Raw genomic sequence first — 16,972 nt, forward strand, 5'->3', positions numbered from 1 at the left:
GATCGCTGGCTGCTACTGCCAGTCACTTATGTGTTGTTCTTCTTGAGTTTTATTTCTGTGCCCCTCGTGGCAGGACTGAAATCCTCTGTATTTGTGGGTGACAGTGCGGGTGGCCCTGTGGGAGCATCAGCCCCCGTGCTTAGGGTCCCTCTCTAGGTGATTTGCTCCCTGGTGCTGGGTTGTGCAAATTCCTGGTTGCTGAGGGGGAGGATGGGTGTGAAGGCAAAGTGAGTATTTGTGAAGGACGTTGGAGATACGTAGAGCACCCAGAAAGTTGTTTTAGAGTTACTTGACAGATACTAAGGTGCTTGTTAATGCTACTGCTGCGTGTAAAATCAGCTGGAAGAAAAAGTAATAATTTAGTAAATGAAAAATGCAGGCACACAGTGCTTGGGTGGGGGTGAATCAGGCAGTGAGGTGATTGTGTTGCACTTTGTTAGAGTTTACTTCCTCTGAACAGCAAAGTAGCTGCTTTCTTATGGTTTTAAACTTGCAGTCAGAGAGTAATCCAGGTTGGAAGAGATCTGGGAAGGTTTCTAGTCTGCCCCCGTTGTTGAGCAGAAGATGCTCAGGGTCTTGCATTGAATATCTCTGAGGGTGGAGATCTCACAACCTCTGTGGATGCCTGTCCTGGTATTTGACCAATCTCACTGGGAAAAAAACACCACCTAACAGGAATTTCCCTATGTTTCAGCCACACCCATTACCTTCTTTCCAGACACTGCACTTCTGAGGGCAGCCTGTCTCTGTGCCCTCTCATTAGTGACCTACAGAGTGCAGTAAAATCCCTCTTGGCATTTGTGTCTTCAGAACAGACCCAGTTCTTGCAGCCAAGCCTACCCAGGTATTTGTGGTCTTTAATCAGCTAAGTATTCAGTGAGGGCACTGCATGTTTTAATGAGTGTTAACGAGCTTATTTCATTCACCTGAAGTGTTTGTGGTAGTTTTATGTGTGTTGCACTGTGAGCATGGATCAGAGTGGCAGGAAGGCAGTTGTGTTTTCCTGCTGGTGTGCTAAGTTCAGGGTGATGCAACAACACTGAGGGGCAGGAGCTTCCATCCACCAGCTGGCTTGTGCGTGCTCAGCTCCTGGTGAAATACAGAGCAGTCTGACAAGAGATGTGAGTGATCCACGTGTTAATTAAGAAACAGGAGTCTTGTGTCTTGGAACGCTGCTGTGTGCTGGCCCTGTTGTGAGTCGCTGGTGTGTATTAGCGCTCTGCTGGAAGAGTGGTTATTTTATTACCCTTTACCTGACAATCAGCATTGTTTCCATCCCGCTAATGCCTTTGATGAGGTGGAATGGAGCAGCTGTTGCAGGATCCACGTTGCCTTGGAAACAGTTAATTTACAACCTGACTGTTTTATCCTGTTCTCCTTACCTTTCCAACTTGTTACTGTGCCTCAGCTAGGGAAGGGCAGTGCTGGCTTTTGCTGTTACAGTGAAAGCTGTAGCGAGGCCTGTCCGTATTGGTTTTTAGTAGATTTTGGTGTCCAGTGTCCTCTGGTTCTGGGTGCTCTGCAGGCAGGACGTCGTGCAGATCTGGGGATGGAGGGTGGTGTGGTTTTGCTGCTGGTAAGAGTGGAGTTTTGTATGCCTTTTGTGTCCCTTTTTGAAGGACATTTTTCTTGAAAACATTGTGTCACAGGGAAGTGTGTCTGCTCTCAAAAGAGGCCAGAGGTGAGCTCGCCTTGTCTAGAAGCCCAGCAGACCTCGCTTTAGCCAAAGACAAGGTAGAGGGAAGAAGAGAAGCAGCCTTTCTCCTGAACTGAAGGTGTAAATATGCGGAAAGAGTGCTGTGAAAGCCTAGTGCAGCAGAGGAGAGCGCCCGAAGGTGCCGCCAGCCAGGGCAAGGCTTTGTGGCGTAGAGGAGGGGGTGGTTTCAAGGTGGAGGCAAAGCAGGGTTTACAGACTAGGCGGCAAACGTAAAGCTATTTGCACGTTCCTTGCAGCTTTTCACTGTGGTTATTAAGGGTTGGATCGTGTTCCTGAATCCTGTCCCATGAGAGCTTTTCTGCAAAAGGGTAAATACTTTGCCTCTTGTTTTCTGCCTCCTTGAGCAAATCCTCCTTTTGTAGCGTGGCCAGATTCCAGAGTTAATCCGGGGCCGTGGGACTGTGATGGCTTCGTCTGTCATTTGTAGGGGTTCCTGGTGCTCTGGGGAGCAAGAGGTGATGGATCTTGAAGGCCCAGGCAAGAGGGAGGCTGGGGTGTAGGGGCTCGTTTGCTGGGGTTACCTGACAGCACCTCCTCCTGGGAGCCTCTCTGAGGGATTTGCCTGCCTCTCCGAAGGGGCAGCTGGGCAGGGAAGGGTTCCGTGGCATCAGTGCAGGTGTTGACGAGGGGCACTGCAGGCTGTGAAATTAATCACCACTTGTTTGTGTTGCTTGCATGGGGTCTGGCATAGGTGGATTTGGGGCTTCCACGTCCTACTCTAGTGTAGACAGAGCAGCACAGCGAGGGTAAGCGAGCCCTCTGCTCCAAACCCTGCGTGTCTGTGCTGTGTCCCTGCGCTGGGCTGTTCCTGCCTTACTGCAAAGTTGTGCAAGGGTTAACTTAGCCCACAGCTGTGTCCTGGCCTAGTGGGGGTCCCAGGACATTGTAACTGAGAGCTGCTGAAAGCTGTCCAGCTCCAGACTGAAGTTCACAGTGTCTGGGTGCTCTGGGCCAGTGTATCCATCCCTTCCTGCAGCCTTTCCGGCCAGGTGAAGCTCAGTGATGGCTGGAGCAGTAACAGCGTGGGGCTCTGGGGAGAGGTGAGGTAAGTGCTGAGATTATTTGGCAGATGAGCAATACAGAAATCCCCACGGGCCTGACAGCAGCCTTGTCTCGCAAGTGCCTCATGGGGCATGTGCACAGCTGAGTGGGAGAGATCAGCTGCTTGCGTTTCTGCTGGTTTTGAGTTCCTTCCTCACCTCAGACCTGCACTGGGGCAGCAGCCTGTGCTGCATAACTCAGAGTTTACAGCTGCAGCAGCACCGCTTTGCAATCTAAAGCCAAACAGCGCTGCACACACCCTGCCTTTCCGGTGGGTGTCAGCATCGGAGAGCAATTCCCTGTGTGGGACCAAGCTCCATGGACCTGGGAGAGGGGAGGGCTGGAGCTGGACTCTGGTGTGCTGGAGAGCATGTGCTCCTTCCTCAGCTACTAAGTACAGAGAGCCCCTCACTGACTCAGTCACAGGATTTCACGTGTTCCAGAGAACCCAAGCCTTTATCCTTTGCATACCTGGGGCAATGGTTCCATCCCTAAGTCACACACAGAGCCTCCTAGCACAGAGCTTCCCACATCCAGGCACTGAGGTGTGAGAATGCCTGATGGGCACAAGCTGGTGGCTCTTCATTAATGTTTGATCAGGACGCACAAGTTATCCAGGCGTGGGAGGACCAGCTGTGACTTGGCTTTATCCCCACAGGGCTCAGAATCCAAAAATCTACTGCTGTCAGGCCCACTTTCTAGCGAAGTCTAATGCCTTGCTCCCCACCTGCTGTGCTGGAATGAGCCAGCGCCGCTGCTCAGGGTTGATGCCAGGGCTTTGCACAGCACCCACAGCCTTTTTCCAGTGGTAGCTGCTGCTGGGGAAACGAGGTGCAGGTTTTGGGCCAGGGGCCGAGCAGGCACCGAGATGGGGCTGAGCTGGAGCCCCCAGGCAGGCCCTGAAAGGAAAGGCTTGGCCGTGATCCTAGAGGAGGCTCAGGCAGACTGGGAAAAGCTGGTCAATGTAGGCTTGAGCCATTGCCAGGCAGGGAACGCTCAGGACTTTGTGTCTCCCTCCAGGCAGGCAGAGGGATGCTCTGCATTTAGGGTGGACAGAGTGGCTACTGTCTGAGAGACCTGCACGTTCTCAATGTAAAGGGACGTATAGGTAAGCACTCTTACTGCAAAGAGCCTCACTGCAAAGAGCCAGCGTTAGCTCTGCTGTCAGCAGAGAGGCAGGCTGGCCAAGAAATAATGGAAATGAATTCTTGTCACTGAAGCTTAGACACAAATATTTATTAAGCACAACCCCCCCTTGAGCTGTATTCATTTCTAATATATTAATTCATTTGGCAGATTATCTTTTAGAAAAAAAAAAAAGTACCTGTGGGTTGAAATTCCCCATTAAAATGACATTAGCAAATGCACATGTAAAAAATAAATAAGCTCATACATTCAAGTATATGGCAAATAATTAACACCTCTGAAAGCTCAACAGTCAGATTCCAGTTCACCACCTGGCTGAGCGCTGCACAGGCTCGAGCCTGCAGGTTGTCGAGTCACCTTCATCTTCAGTGTTCTCTTTACAAACACAAGCCGGGTGGGTACGTAGGTGGCTCCTGTCCCTTCTCTGGAGCCGAGCGGCCCTGGGAAGGAGGCTGGGCCTCGGCCAAGCCCTCCGTGCAGCAGTGTAGCAGGTGAGCGCTCACTGGTAGCAGGTAAAATGCAGCTACCCCTCCGCATGGTCAGTGCAGGCAGGTTAAATGCCCGATGAGCAGCATCACTGGTCTAAAAATCTTACTGCTGGTTGGAAATGTTTCCATCAAATGCATTTCAAATAGAAAGTGCTGATTTTGTTCTCTGTAGGAACATATCTGCTTTGGCAGAACTCATTACTGGAGTTTCTGAAGTCCAAGACCACCTGTCTGGTCAAGCAGAGAAAAAAAAAACATGCCAGCTCCTGAAGTTAGATCCACACTTCCCCCACCTCTCTGGGCTTGCTTATCCAAGTGTTCCAAAAGGGGAAGGAATGGAAGCAAATGTAGACCCTTGCGCTTGTGTGGGAGGTGGAGCTGATTTCCCAGCCAGCCCCGGTCTGGAGCTGATTTCCCAGCCAGCCCCAGTCTGGAGCTCTCGTGGGGCTCCCTTTTGTGGAGACAGACTGGGCAAAACAGGGATGCCTTGCTGAGAGCAGCTTTGCCAGGGCCTGCAGGGCCAGGGAAAGGCCAGCATGGGTTTGGGGAGAAACAAGGGCAGGGAAGGGCTATTATTTCCACCTGCTGCTGGACACAAGGGCAGAGAGGATGGTTCTGTTTGCTCTCCTGACAACCCGTGGCCAAAAACTTCGCTGGCTCTCGCAGTGCGTCACTGCCGAATGCAGGTTTCTGCCTCAGGCACTCACTTGCACACAGGACAATCCTGCACAAGACCTCGGACTCGGCGGCACCAGCAGCGAGGAGTTGCTCGAGTCCTCAACCGATGGGCAGCGAGATTTCCTTCCTCCCTGCAGCTGGGGCTGTGCAGCTGGTGGTTGCCTCCCCAGCTTTGTTCCAGGCTGCCGGTGGGGCTCTGCTGCACGGCTGCTCGCTAGAGGTAACCAAATCCCACTAAAGTCTGAGCAAGCAAGGCTTTGCTCCTCCTCAGGATGTCTGGGAACAGCTCTGGGAAGCAGAGGAGCCCTCAGCAAACCTGAAATAAACCCTAAGGTGTGTGGGACTGCAGCTGGGGTGGGGTGAGGTTTGAAAGGACCGATGTGGCCTCTGACTGGGGCTCGTTTCCTCCTGGAGAAAGAACAAAGCTGAGCAGGGTGTTCCAGGGGAGGATCCAGAGCAGTGTGTGTCATCTCCTGAGGCAGGAGGACTTCAAAATGGCAAAGGTGCCACTTTGAATTAAAAACGTTGTGGAAATAAAAGACATCAAGGCTGGAGTCGGGTACCCGCTCTGGGCTCCTCCTTTGGCTGACAGCACAAGTTCCTGGATTTTTAGGTGATAAGCAAAGGGGCTGCTGAAGTCATCGTCCCTCGAGCTGGGCTCAGTGTTACAGTGGCCGCGTGTCCTAAAAAAGCCCCTTGTTTAAAAATCACACCCAGCTGGAGGCCTTCCTGTAACACGGCGTCTGCGGAGCCGCCTGGTGCAGCCCTGCGGCTCCTGGGAGAAGTCTGTGGAAGCGCAAGAGCGCTCGGGTTTGCACCCACCTACGCTGATTTTCTTTTTTAAAAAACAAATGAAACCAAAACAACCCCCCCAAACCAAACCCCAGTTCTTAGCTGGAACCAGGCCTCTGCCGCTCCTCTGCCGCCTCCTCCGGGGCTGAGGCCAAATCTACCCGCTGCTCGTCCATGCGCTTGGCCTGGACGCGCTGGATGAGGCTGAAGAAGTCTTCGTCCGGCATGGTGGGGCCGCGGGGGATGGAGTCTGGGGGTGCACAGCGCTGGTCGTCGATCCTGGAGGACTGCACAGGGACGAGAACAGGCACTAGCTCTGAATCCTGTCATGGAAGTTAAGGGGCTGGGACCAGCACCCAAGAAGCCAGCGTCCCCCCCTCTGGCTCAGCAGCCCGCTCAGCCCTGCCGGTACCTGACACTTGATGAGCATGTTGAAGAACTCGTCCCCGGGCTCCTGGGCGTCCCCCTCCACGCGCAGGTGCCCCAGGTTGTTCTGTGTTATCCGGAGGCCTGGCAGGTTGCCCACGTTGGCACGCTGGTCATCCAGCCGTCTGCTCTGGGAGCTGGCGATGAGATCGAAGAACTCTTCCGTCTGCGGAGATGCCATCAAGGAGGACTGTGCTGTGAGCAGGGAGAGCGGGGTCACAGCTCTGCCTGAGCTGCAGCTCTGCTCTCCAGAAAGCCCCAATCCTCGTCACCAACGAGGCTGCAGCCCAGCCTTTCACACACAGGAGCTCGTGGTCCAGCCAGAGCCCAGGGCTGAGCCGGGTACGGTGCTGGCTGCTTGTGTGACCGGAGGCATCTCCTCCCACCCTGTGTCAGGGAGCAGGAGCAATCCTAGTGCTGGCAACACAAGCAAGCAAAAACTTACCATCAAAGCACTGGAGAAGCAAAGCCCCCTGCCCTGCCTTGCTCCCATCTGGCACAGCCTCCCAAAAAGACCTCGGGCTGCATCCCCAGAGCTGCCCTGCACAAAGGGTGAGCAGGGCTGGCTGTGAGGACCCTGCCTGCACACAGCTCCTGGCGCAGCCGCCAACCCCTTCAGCGGGACCCTCTCTCTGCCCCTGCCCTCCCTCGAGGAAGCAGAAAACTTCTGGTTCAGCAGAGCCGCAGTTTCCATTTCCAGCTGGAGCGCAGCTCCCCCGAGGGCTGTGCATGCTCGCTGGCCAACAGACTTAAACGAACACATCCAAGTTATGGGGCTGGCTGTGAAAACAGCGCAGGAACTCCAGAGCCTGCCTCCTGCAACAAGGCTGCCGGGCACGCGCCCACCCGGCAGGCAGCAAAGCAGGAAAGAAGGTGCCTTGGCAGGGTGAAGAGCAGAACTTCATGCTCACGTCTCCTGCTGCTGCACTTCACCAGCCCCAGGAGGACACCAAGGATGCCACCGCAGCCCAGAAGATACCATGCCCGGACATTAACGGCTGCCTGTGAGCACTCACTCTTGTTTGTAGCACAACTACCGGCAGCTTCCACTGCTGCTTCCACTGGGATTTCTTTCCCTTCAGCTCACAGAGCTGAAGAGTTTCTTTCCCTTCAGCTCACAGAGAAGCCTTGAAAATAACACATCTGAAAGGCTCAGAGACCAAACGAGAGCACAACAGAACCTGTGCTACTCATGCATTCTTAGTCTCCTAAATTATACAGCTGCTGGAGCCAAGTGCGCTCCTGTATCAGAAATGTCTGTCCTGAAAAAGGGATGCTCGCTTCCACTCTATTTTTAGAAGGCAAAAACCTGCTCACCTCGCAGCCAACCTGCCTTCCTGACCTTCTCCGCGCTGCTCCGCTCTCGCTGCCGCTCCAGCCCCTGCCCCTGGCACCTACTTCTCTGAGCAGACTTGTGGATGTCAAGGGTCTCCTCTTCCCCTGTTTGTACTTTATTTCCATTTGGAACCGATAAACAAAGTCATGGTTCACACAAAGCGTTCTGAGCGCTCTGGGATGGTGCTTAAGCAATGCAAGCGAGACCTGCGCGTTTCAGTGCTGCTCTCCAGCTTGGTTTAAACAAAGGCCCTCAACACTATCAACAAGACATGAAACCACAGTGCAAACAGAGCCTGCCCTGCCTTTCCTGTCCCATCCAGTTGTCAGACAGCTTCCTCGATTTATCCCTGTTCTTCCTACGAGTGAGTTCGTTGTCTGCCTGCTGGAGTTTCCTATTGTTTATCCCTCCTTCTGGCTTCTCCGTCCTTACACAGCATCTATCACCGCAGCCTCCAAGAACTGTACAAAATCCAGAAGTTTTTCCTCCATGGCAACGCTATGAGAAAAACTGGGAATACTTTAACTTGCCAGCAAGGATCTATCCCAGCCCTCTGCGTGCCCCAGCTCTCCAGGCTCTTACAAGGCTCCCTCAGCAATAACCATCACTGTCTTCCTCCTGAAGACGCTGGCAGAGGCTGAAGTCCTCGTGCCAACCTCGCTGTTCGGAAGGACAGACCTTCAAAAGATCTGTACTGAAAACACCCAAGTATATTTTGCATTTCTCTTGCTAATTTACTTTCCAAGCCTGCGTTCATATTCTCCAGCCTTTCCCTCAGCAACCATTAACATAAGAATGTTTCTTTCTTCTGTAAATAAAGATGGAGATTGCCAAAGAACAGCTAAGTTCAGAGAGCTGAGGAGGCTCGGGGAGAACATCCCAGATCCACAGTAAAACCGCGACTGCTGGCCACGCCGTGGGAGCAGCATCACTCCCAGAGTAATAGCGACTGTGAAACACATTGGTGCTTACATATCCGTTCTCCCAGGGCAGGGACCGGCGTGGCAGCTGCCTCTGCAGCCTCCGATGGGCATTCTTCCAACGGGCAGCGCTGATCGTCCATCCGGTTGCTCTGGAACTTGCTCAGCAGGTCAAAGAAGCATTCCTCATCCGAAGGGGTCCTGTTGATTTTCTGGAAAGACAGTAAAATACAGAACAGAGTCAGAACGCCCCAAACAACTCCCTGTGTCCAATGGCTTCGTCTGACATGGCCTCGGTAACATGTCGTGTCCTCTCCTGGTCTGTTGAGCAGCTGGCGCCTGGCTGTGCCCACTGCTTGCCAAGCCCTGGCACCTGGAGTCACTGCTACCTGGTTCTTCTCTCCTCCTGGCTCTGAAATAACCTCACCCTTTGCCTCTTTCCCCTTCAGCGTGGACAATCTACCACCACCCTCTTAGACGAGACCACAGGCTGAGCATCCTGAAGGTCCTTTCTCCCACAGAGTGGGAACAGAGTGAAGAGCTGCTCCACAAGATGAGGATTCCAAGGAGAGCCGTGGCCCCTCCAACAGGTCGCTTGCGCTGCGGGTGACCCTGGAGGCACCAGGCGCTTCTGCAGCACAAACCAGAGCCAGGCTCCTACCAGTGAGCAGACAAACCCTGTGCAGAGCAGCCTCTGCTGCTGCACGGTGTCCTGAGCGCTCAAAACACACCTGAGGCCAAGAGGGAAAGAGGGGAGGAAGGGGACAGCATTCACCCCAGCACAGCTCCGGAGGGAAGGGGAGCTTATGGGCTGGATCACAGAGGGACTGCGGTCAGGAGAGCGAGGGATGAGGGGGCACCGTGCGGATGCTCTGGCTGAAGCGTTGCCCTGTGCTCCAGCTCAGGCAAGGCAGCACTCGGCCGTCCTTTCTAACCAGCTCAATTTGACCCTTGCAGGCTGCTGCCCTCAGCTTCTATTCGGTGCCCCCGTGTCCTCAGCACGGCACGCTTCACAGTCACCGAGCTGCAAATGTCACAAAATTATACATTTGCAGGAAAACAGCTCTCGCACGTGAGCCCCAAATAAGCACCTTGCACCAGACAGCGATTTATTTAAGCCGTGCGGCAGAAGGGTTCGTGTTCAAGGCAGCCTTTCAGAAGGGCTTTGTTGTACCCAGTCCCAGCGCAGAGCCGGGCTGCGTGTGCCAGGAGAGCAGACCCCGAGTCCTGCTCCGGAGCGGCTGGTGCAGCAGGAACAGCAGATCTTTCCAAGGAGCCACTTGGAATGGGATATAAAATTAAATAACGATAAGAGGGGCACCTGCCAGGCTCAGGATCCATCCCTGCATGCTGAGCTGATCCCAGGAGTCCTCCCTCTCCCACCATGTGCTGTTCCCGGCAGGGAGCTCCTCACCGGGACTGAGGCATGGGAAGCTCTTCAAGGGAGGGCTGGGGTGGGGACAGCCTCGTGCTGACAGGGTTAAAGACGCAAATTGGATTCAGTAAATGAAGGGAAACAATTTTCCTGTATGCCAAGCGAAGCAGATGAGATGCACTCAGCTTCTATTTAGGGCAGCGTCAAAATTAGCAGCGGGCCAGAGAGGAACATTAACAGTGTGGGAGCTGATCGGGGAAGGGAAAAACCCCTCTCACCTCTTTCCATGTTCTGAGCTGCTAATGAAACAGCGGCTCAGACGGACCCTCTGAACCATCAACAGTTGCACCTTGGAAATCAAAGCTCGCTCGGGCTTGAACTGAGGATGAACTACAGCTCTCTCAGTGCTGCTACGTTGGCTGGTGTGACCCAAATTTCAGGCTAGAGGAGGAAGGCGGCTCATTCACACCAAACCTCCCTCTAGCTTCCCTGCAAATACAGAGTAAATCCGAGCAGTCGCAGGTCCACAGGAGAAGTTTTGCTGGGCAGCATGTTGGTCAGAGCTCTCAGAACTTCCCCGGGCAGAGACCAGATTCCCCAGGACACGTCCCATGGCAGGATCTGTGCTCAGAACGTGTCTGGGAGTGGAAAGGATGCTCTGAATCAGTAAAGAGTGGGACAGGGCTGGCTGCGTGCCTGGGTACCTCTGGTACCGCGGCAGCCGCAGGGGCAGGAGGTTGGTGCCCGTGGGCCACTGTTGGGCTCGCACGTGCTGCCCAGCCGGGATGTTGGGTGCCGCAGGGCCCATGGCAGCACCCGCTGCCTCCTGGCTCCCTCCAACGCTGCCCCAGCCAAACCCCGCCCCAGGCTTGCACCTCGCTAATTAAAATACCCACATACGACGAGCACGGAGCGCTTGGCTCCCTGCACTCAGCCTGCTCCTGGCCCCGAGGAACGAGCTGTGAGGGCAGATGGATGCGCAATCACACCCCAGGACCCACCGTCTGCCACTGAGCTGTGCTTGCCCAGGGCTTGGCGCATCCAAAACAGTCGGGAGGCTTCCAAAGAGCCCAAGCATCCCCTAATGGTGCTCAGCTACGGTCCCACAATAGCACAGACACACAGCAACTTGTCACCGTGGGCCCAAGACCCAGATCTCTTCCTGCTGCGATATTCCCCTGTGGAGCTCCTCTGCTCGGCCAGGACCAGCAGCTCCTCAGTAGTGGTTTGGGGGAGCCTGGGGCTGCCCCCAGCCCCGGCGTCTCCCAGGTTGCTGCCCTGCGGAGCACAAACGCGCCCTGTTTCCTCTCCAATGAACTTTCATCCAGGCTAAATAAAACCTTTCGCAGTCTCCGGCCAAGAAGGTCCTGGGCTGCCTGGCTCTGCCCCTGGGCACAGGAGCATCTCCTGGGGAAATCCCTCACCTGGGCTGCTCCAGATGCGCAGGTGAGGCCAAGGCTGAAGCGATCACAGGCAAAGCAAAACAAAGTCAGAACGGAATCCTGTGCCTAAACCCTCGTGGCCATTTTCACTTGGATTCAGGGAAGTCATTAAACGAATGTAAAAGGCCTAATTACAAGAACTAAAATGCTTCCCAGGTCCCAACACCTGAAGCCACAGCGCACACACGCCCCGCAGGGTTTTCACCCTTGGATGCCCATCACCCAGCAATTCCTGCCACTGCCACGTGCCAAATGCACCCACCGTACCGTGCACGGGTGAAATGTGCCCTTCGAAGGGAGCATCGCCCAGCAGACCCAACTGCAGATGCTCTCATGAGCTACCCAAAGGGCCAAAGCTTGTTCTGCTTGTCTTTTCACTGCTGGTGTCTCCACCTGCCTTTGGTCCTTCTCCTCTACTTCTTGCAGACCTGCTCTGATCCAGCAAGGACTCGTCGAGCTCCAGGACGGCTCACTCTGCTTTGCCCAGGGGAGCGACACGGCCCTACCTGCAGGCAGGACCCACTACTCAGCAGCAAATACCCCCCTGGCAGGTCCGGCACAGAGGATCCAGCTCAGGAGCTGCTCCTTGAAGGTGCCTGGCTCTGGAGCGTGGGCCAGGTCAGGGATGAGGTGAGGACAGCAGCAGGTTTCACTGTTACTCCTTCAGAGAACACTGCCTTGGCATTTAAATGTGCCCACCACGATTCCTTCTCCTCCCCTTATTTCAGGGAGAAGACAACCTGGAGACGAAGTGACTTGACCAAGCGCTGCAGCGGCACGGTGGCAGATCAGTCCCTAGCACCAAGCTCTTGACTGCAGACAGTTCTTGGAATAATTGTGCCCCTTGTTCTCCAGGCATTTATCTGCCCAGAGCCTGGCAGATACTCATCCCAACACTTCCATACCCACATGCCACGTCTTATCTAGCTCTCCCTCTACAAACCACACACATCACAACCGCTTACCTCCTCTCTTTTCAAGGCAGCTGACCTCAAAATCACCAGGCAGGAGTGAGGATGGAGTTGTGCTGGTGACTGTCAGTGCTGTTCCGCTGGCTGCCAGTGCCCCGCACGTGGCTCTGCTGCTTTCTCCCCACATCACCCCAGCACCTCGCACAGGAGGAAACTGCCACCCCCACTGGAACGGCCACGACCCCAAGCCCCTTCACCTCACAAGCACATCACACACTGAATACCACATCACACACAACTTCCCTACCTCATCGCTTCACCTGGTGAAAGGCTCCAGAGGGAAGGTTTGCAGAGTGCCTCCTAGAAGGCACGGTGGGGCTGGAGGAATGGAAGGAAACCCTTGGTTAAAAGCCACAGCCTGTTCTACTGAGAGGTGAAATATCTGGAGCATCATCTCTGGGCTTGGGAGCGGGGCTCTCCCAGTCCTTGGCCACCACAGCTCGGTGCTGGCTGGATTCTCCACTCCTCGATTAGACCATCATCTTCCGAGTCACAAAAGCTGTTAAACTTGTCCAGTCTTTGCCGAGGACAGCATTTCCCTTTAATGCCAACCCTGAAGCACCACTGCCACCTCCCTTCAAAGCAGCAGGGCTGGCAGACACCCCGTCCTCCCCCTCCGTGAGCACAGCCAGAACCACCGACCACGCTCTGCTGCGAGCCACGAGCAGACACCCGAGCACTCTGTACATTGCTTGCATCTATTTCCTATAAAGTTGCAAAAATATTACTAATAAGAAGTTCAAACCAAAGCTACCTGAAAACTTAAAAACCCCAAGCATTTACAGGCAATATCCAAGCCCTGACCCGAGTGAATCTCTCTTCTCTATCTCCCTACTCCTCTTACTCCAGATCTAGCCTCTCATTTCAGAGGACAGAAGGGAAACACAAACAAAAACCCAGTTTTTACTTACTTGACCTCAGCAGGCAGCTCTTCCCCGGGCTCCAGCTTCTACATGTCCACAGGCAGGAACAACCTCAGCTTGCAGGGCAGAGGCTGGTGACGCGGGGCTGCCGCTTGGATGCTCCTCAGCTACCGCCAGCAGCCAGCGAGAGCTCTCCCCAGCTCCACTCCGGCTGCCGGAGCAGAGATTTATGTGGAGCGCGCAGCCATGTGAAGAACGTTGCCAGCACCACTGACCCGCTGGGTGCGAGATACAGCTTAAAGCGACAGCCCAGCTCGCCACGCTCCTCCCGGAGTCGCTCCTGTGCCCTTGCGGAGGGGGTGGACTCCAGCGAAGCACTCGCCTCTCCCTCACCCCTCTGCCACAATCCCAGTGTTATTAGCTGATGCTCTTCAACACACAGTGGAGCTATGTGAATATTTAGCTTTCCTTCCACCTCCTCACCTCCTACCCGCCACACACACTTTACCTTAAAAATAGATTGGATCAATTTTCCTAAACTACATCTGCAAACACACTTGGCTCTACAGGCACACGCACCACGACGGTGCATGCACTGTGCACGTACAGACACAATATGCTCGCTCGGATTTAAAGCACTGAAATAATGAAGGACCATTTTTAGCTCCTGATAGTCCCCCTGCTCCTCACATTATAGATACGTGTGGTTTTAGTCCTACTGCAAGAGCCAAAGACGCTCAACCATAAGCATCTCTTAATTTAAACGTTCCGCTGTTTAACAGAGGGGGGTTTCTAATTGCATCGAGGTTTTAAACGTGGAAAGAGGGAAATGCCAAACAGCCAAAAAGGTACTGCTCTTGCCTCCCATTTGTGAATCTTTGACAGCGAAACGGGTCACTGGAACGAGCAGCAGTTTGCCAAAGGCCACCTGGCAGGGCAGTGGCCAAATGGGGACAGAGCCCTCTTGGCACTCGGCACTGTCCACACCGCCGTCTTACATTTCACTATCATTTCCCATTGCAAAAGTAGGAAATCCTGAACAAATGCGGCTTTTGGGGGCTGCCCGACCCTTTCCATACCAGTAATTAGAAACAAAGAAACTGGGGGCTGAGATCAGGGCTCCTGGCTCGGTACCTGGTCCCTGTTCACTGCCGGGCTGCCTCAGCCCCCAGCCCCCTCCTATCCCCAAAAGGAGCTGTAAAGCCTCACTGAGCTTCACAACAATCCTGAAGCCAAGGGCAAAGCATCAGGGATGCATGAAGCATCTCCAGAAGGGGAGCAGCAGGGCTGAGGCAGTTGCGATCAGGGATTGTGAATCCATCAGTGCCCACGAGGCCGATGTGGCTGACAGGGAAGGGGCCAGGGGCAAACGCAAGCTCTGAAGCAACAAGTGATAAAACACCCTGTGCTGATGAGATACTGGCAGAACTGCCGCGGCGGGGATGCTGCAGACATGCAAGCTGGACCCTCCTGGAGCACCAGTGATGCTGGCCAGGATCTACCCCTTGGGACGGCCCCATCTGTCGCGTGCCAGGAGAAAAGGCCAATTCTCCCTCCCGCAGGACCTTGCAAGATGCTGGGAGCAGGACAGAGCAGGCAAAAGGCAATTACTCTGCACCTATTCTGTTCTGGTGCCACAGGCGATGGAAGGCAAGAGACAACTGGGAATCGTCTTCAAACTAAGGTGCTGCCTAGGGAGCTCGCAGATTAAACTTCAATTTAGTTTGTGATTTCATTTCTAAAACCACGCAGCAAGAGATGAGGGAAAGAAGGGGTGAGGAAGGGCAAGGGGCAGGGCACAGCCACCCTACCTGCTGTCAAACGAGGTTCGAGGGCACAGAAGCTGCCACAGCTTGTGTGAGCTGAACATCTCTGCTGCGGGGATGAGTTAAGGGGATACTTTGGTGGAGAGGGTTTGGAGGGGAATGAGCCACAACTGATACTCTGCTCCTTACCTGAAGAGCTGAGCCGACTTGGAACAGCTATGAAAGGGGGATCTGAAGTTTCTGTTGTGGGTGAAATGCAAGAGATGGGAATAAGACAGGACTGGAGCCCACACAGGTGCTCTCAACAGCAAGAGGAAATGAGTTTTTTGCACCCATGTTTAGGATGCAGCAAAGCAGAGAGTGGAATATCAGTGATCTGCAGAGATGCCACCTGCAGCCCCAGACTCCAGCTCTCACCCACAGAGCTGCAAGCGCGCACCCGAGCGTGCCCTGCAAGCTGCCCAGCCCCTGCTGCAGACCATGCACCCACTGCTCAAGCGCAGGACGTGTGCTCCGCGCTTCCTTTGTAGATGAAATTATCACCCTGACTTGGACTGTTTTCAAAGATTTTTTTTTTTTTCCCTTTAAACAACTCGCCCACTCATCCCTATAAACGCCGGTGCTAAAAGCTGGTTCTGTTGTTAAGATTTCAAATAACTCGGGGTTTATTATTTTATTGTTTCAAACAAAATCAAAATACCTCACCCACGCTCCCTCCTTCCCTAATACAGTAACTGCTGACCTGGTGGGAGCATGCCCTCCTGCCACACGTGGCTTCAACCCACCTCTTTGGATCACCAGCAGGTGACAATATGACAATATGGATTTTGGTTTGATCTCCAGGTGGAGCGTGGCGTCCCTGCGTGGGTGCCTGGCTGAAGCGTTACCGACACCTCTGCTACTTGCAGCGCCGATCTGGCTGCCTGGAAGCTTGTGCTCAGGTTTCGCTGCTTTGTGCGACAACCTTATTAATTCTGGATATCCAATTTTTCCTCAGCTACACGGTAACAGACCCTGAACTCACAACCAACGTCACTGCAGTGGCCAACCCTCACTGCAGAGACCAGCGCATCCATGGCACGGAAATCACTCCTGGTTTCAGTTTGGGAGGCAATATATTTGTCAATGTATTCAAATAGTCCTCAAAAACCTATAGCTGCTCTCTGTAGTTAAGGTAGCAACTTTTCCACGTAGGTTTTGACAGCTTTTCCCAAGCCAGGCTGGATTTTCCTGTCACCATTTCATAGAAACACACAAGCCTACATTAAGAACCTAAAGCTTAAACTACTGACCAAGGAGAAAAGCTGGAAGCATTGTTGTTCCAGGTCAGTCTCTCCAGTCTATGGAAGAAGACGTGAAGCTCCAGATGGCAATTTGGCCCATCAAAAACCTGGAGGATCCCTTAAACACCTAAAATGGGAGTGAACCTGAACTACTTGCTCGAAATAATTCAGGCAGATGCCAGCAAGGAGTAAATTCTTGGAGCGTAGCAGCTGCTCAGCCTCACACAGAGCTGCTGTACCTTTGGTCAAGCACTGGAATAGGCTGCCCAGGGCAGTGGGGGAGTCTTCTTCCCTGGAGGCATTCAAAAAGCATGGAGACGTGGCACTTTGGGACATGATTTAATCGGCATGGTGGTGTTGGGCTGACGGTTAGACTGGGTGAGCTTAGAGGGCTTTTCCAACTTTAATGATTCTATGCTGGTACCTGGCCGCGTGCACCGTAACACACCCAACAGCAAAGCGCGTTTGAGCTGAAGTGAGTTGCTGCAGCGATTGACTTTACAGTCAAATAGGGTGGAACTAGGATTGTACTCAGCTATCGAGTCTCAGCTGAGCAGCAGTAATTTGCTAAACCGAAATAACTCCACTGCTTTAAATGCTATAACCCATATTCTTGATTAATTAGCACAGAAGCCAAGGTTAATATATGGTGCTCAACTCCCCGTCACCTACTCCATCCACCAGAATGCACCATCACCTCCCCACTCCCAGCCCTCCCGAGGAGTAGG

General features: G+C 53.7%; 1 protein-coding gene across 3 annotated transcripts in view; it reads right to left on the reverse strand.

Annotated features, from left to right (window-relative positions):
• Positions 1-4,788: 4,788 nt before the first annotated feature.
• The window catches only part of GPSM1 (G protein signaling modulator 1), an 83,269-nt gene continuing 71,085 nt past the window's right edge, over positions 4,789-16,972 (reverse strand). For all 3 annotated transcript variants that reach the window (XM_069873282.1, XM_069873281.1, XM_069873280.1), the window contains exons 12-14: positions 8,597-8,756; positions 6,275-6,483; positions 4,789-6,149 (exon numbers count right to left, since the gene is read on the reverse strand). In XM_069873282.1, coding sequence (XP_069729383.1) covers positions 5,961-6,149; positions 6,275-6,483; positions 8,597-8,756 — 558 coding nt within the window. In that variant the 3' untranslated portion in view covers positions 4,789-5,960. The remainder of the gene's footprint in view (positions 6,150-6,274; positions 6,484-8,596; positions 8,757-16,972) is intronic.

This window comes from Phaenicophaeus curvirostris, chromosome 20 (genome assembly GCF_032191515.1).
Source record: "Phaenicophaeus curvirostris isolate KB17595 chromosome 20, BPBGC_Pcur_1.0, whole genome shotgun sequence".
Classification (NCBI taxonomy): domain Eukaryota; kingdom Metazoa; phylum Chordata; class Aves; order Cuculiformes; family Cuculidae; genus Phaenicophaeus; species Phaenicophaeus curvirostris.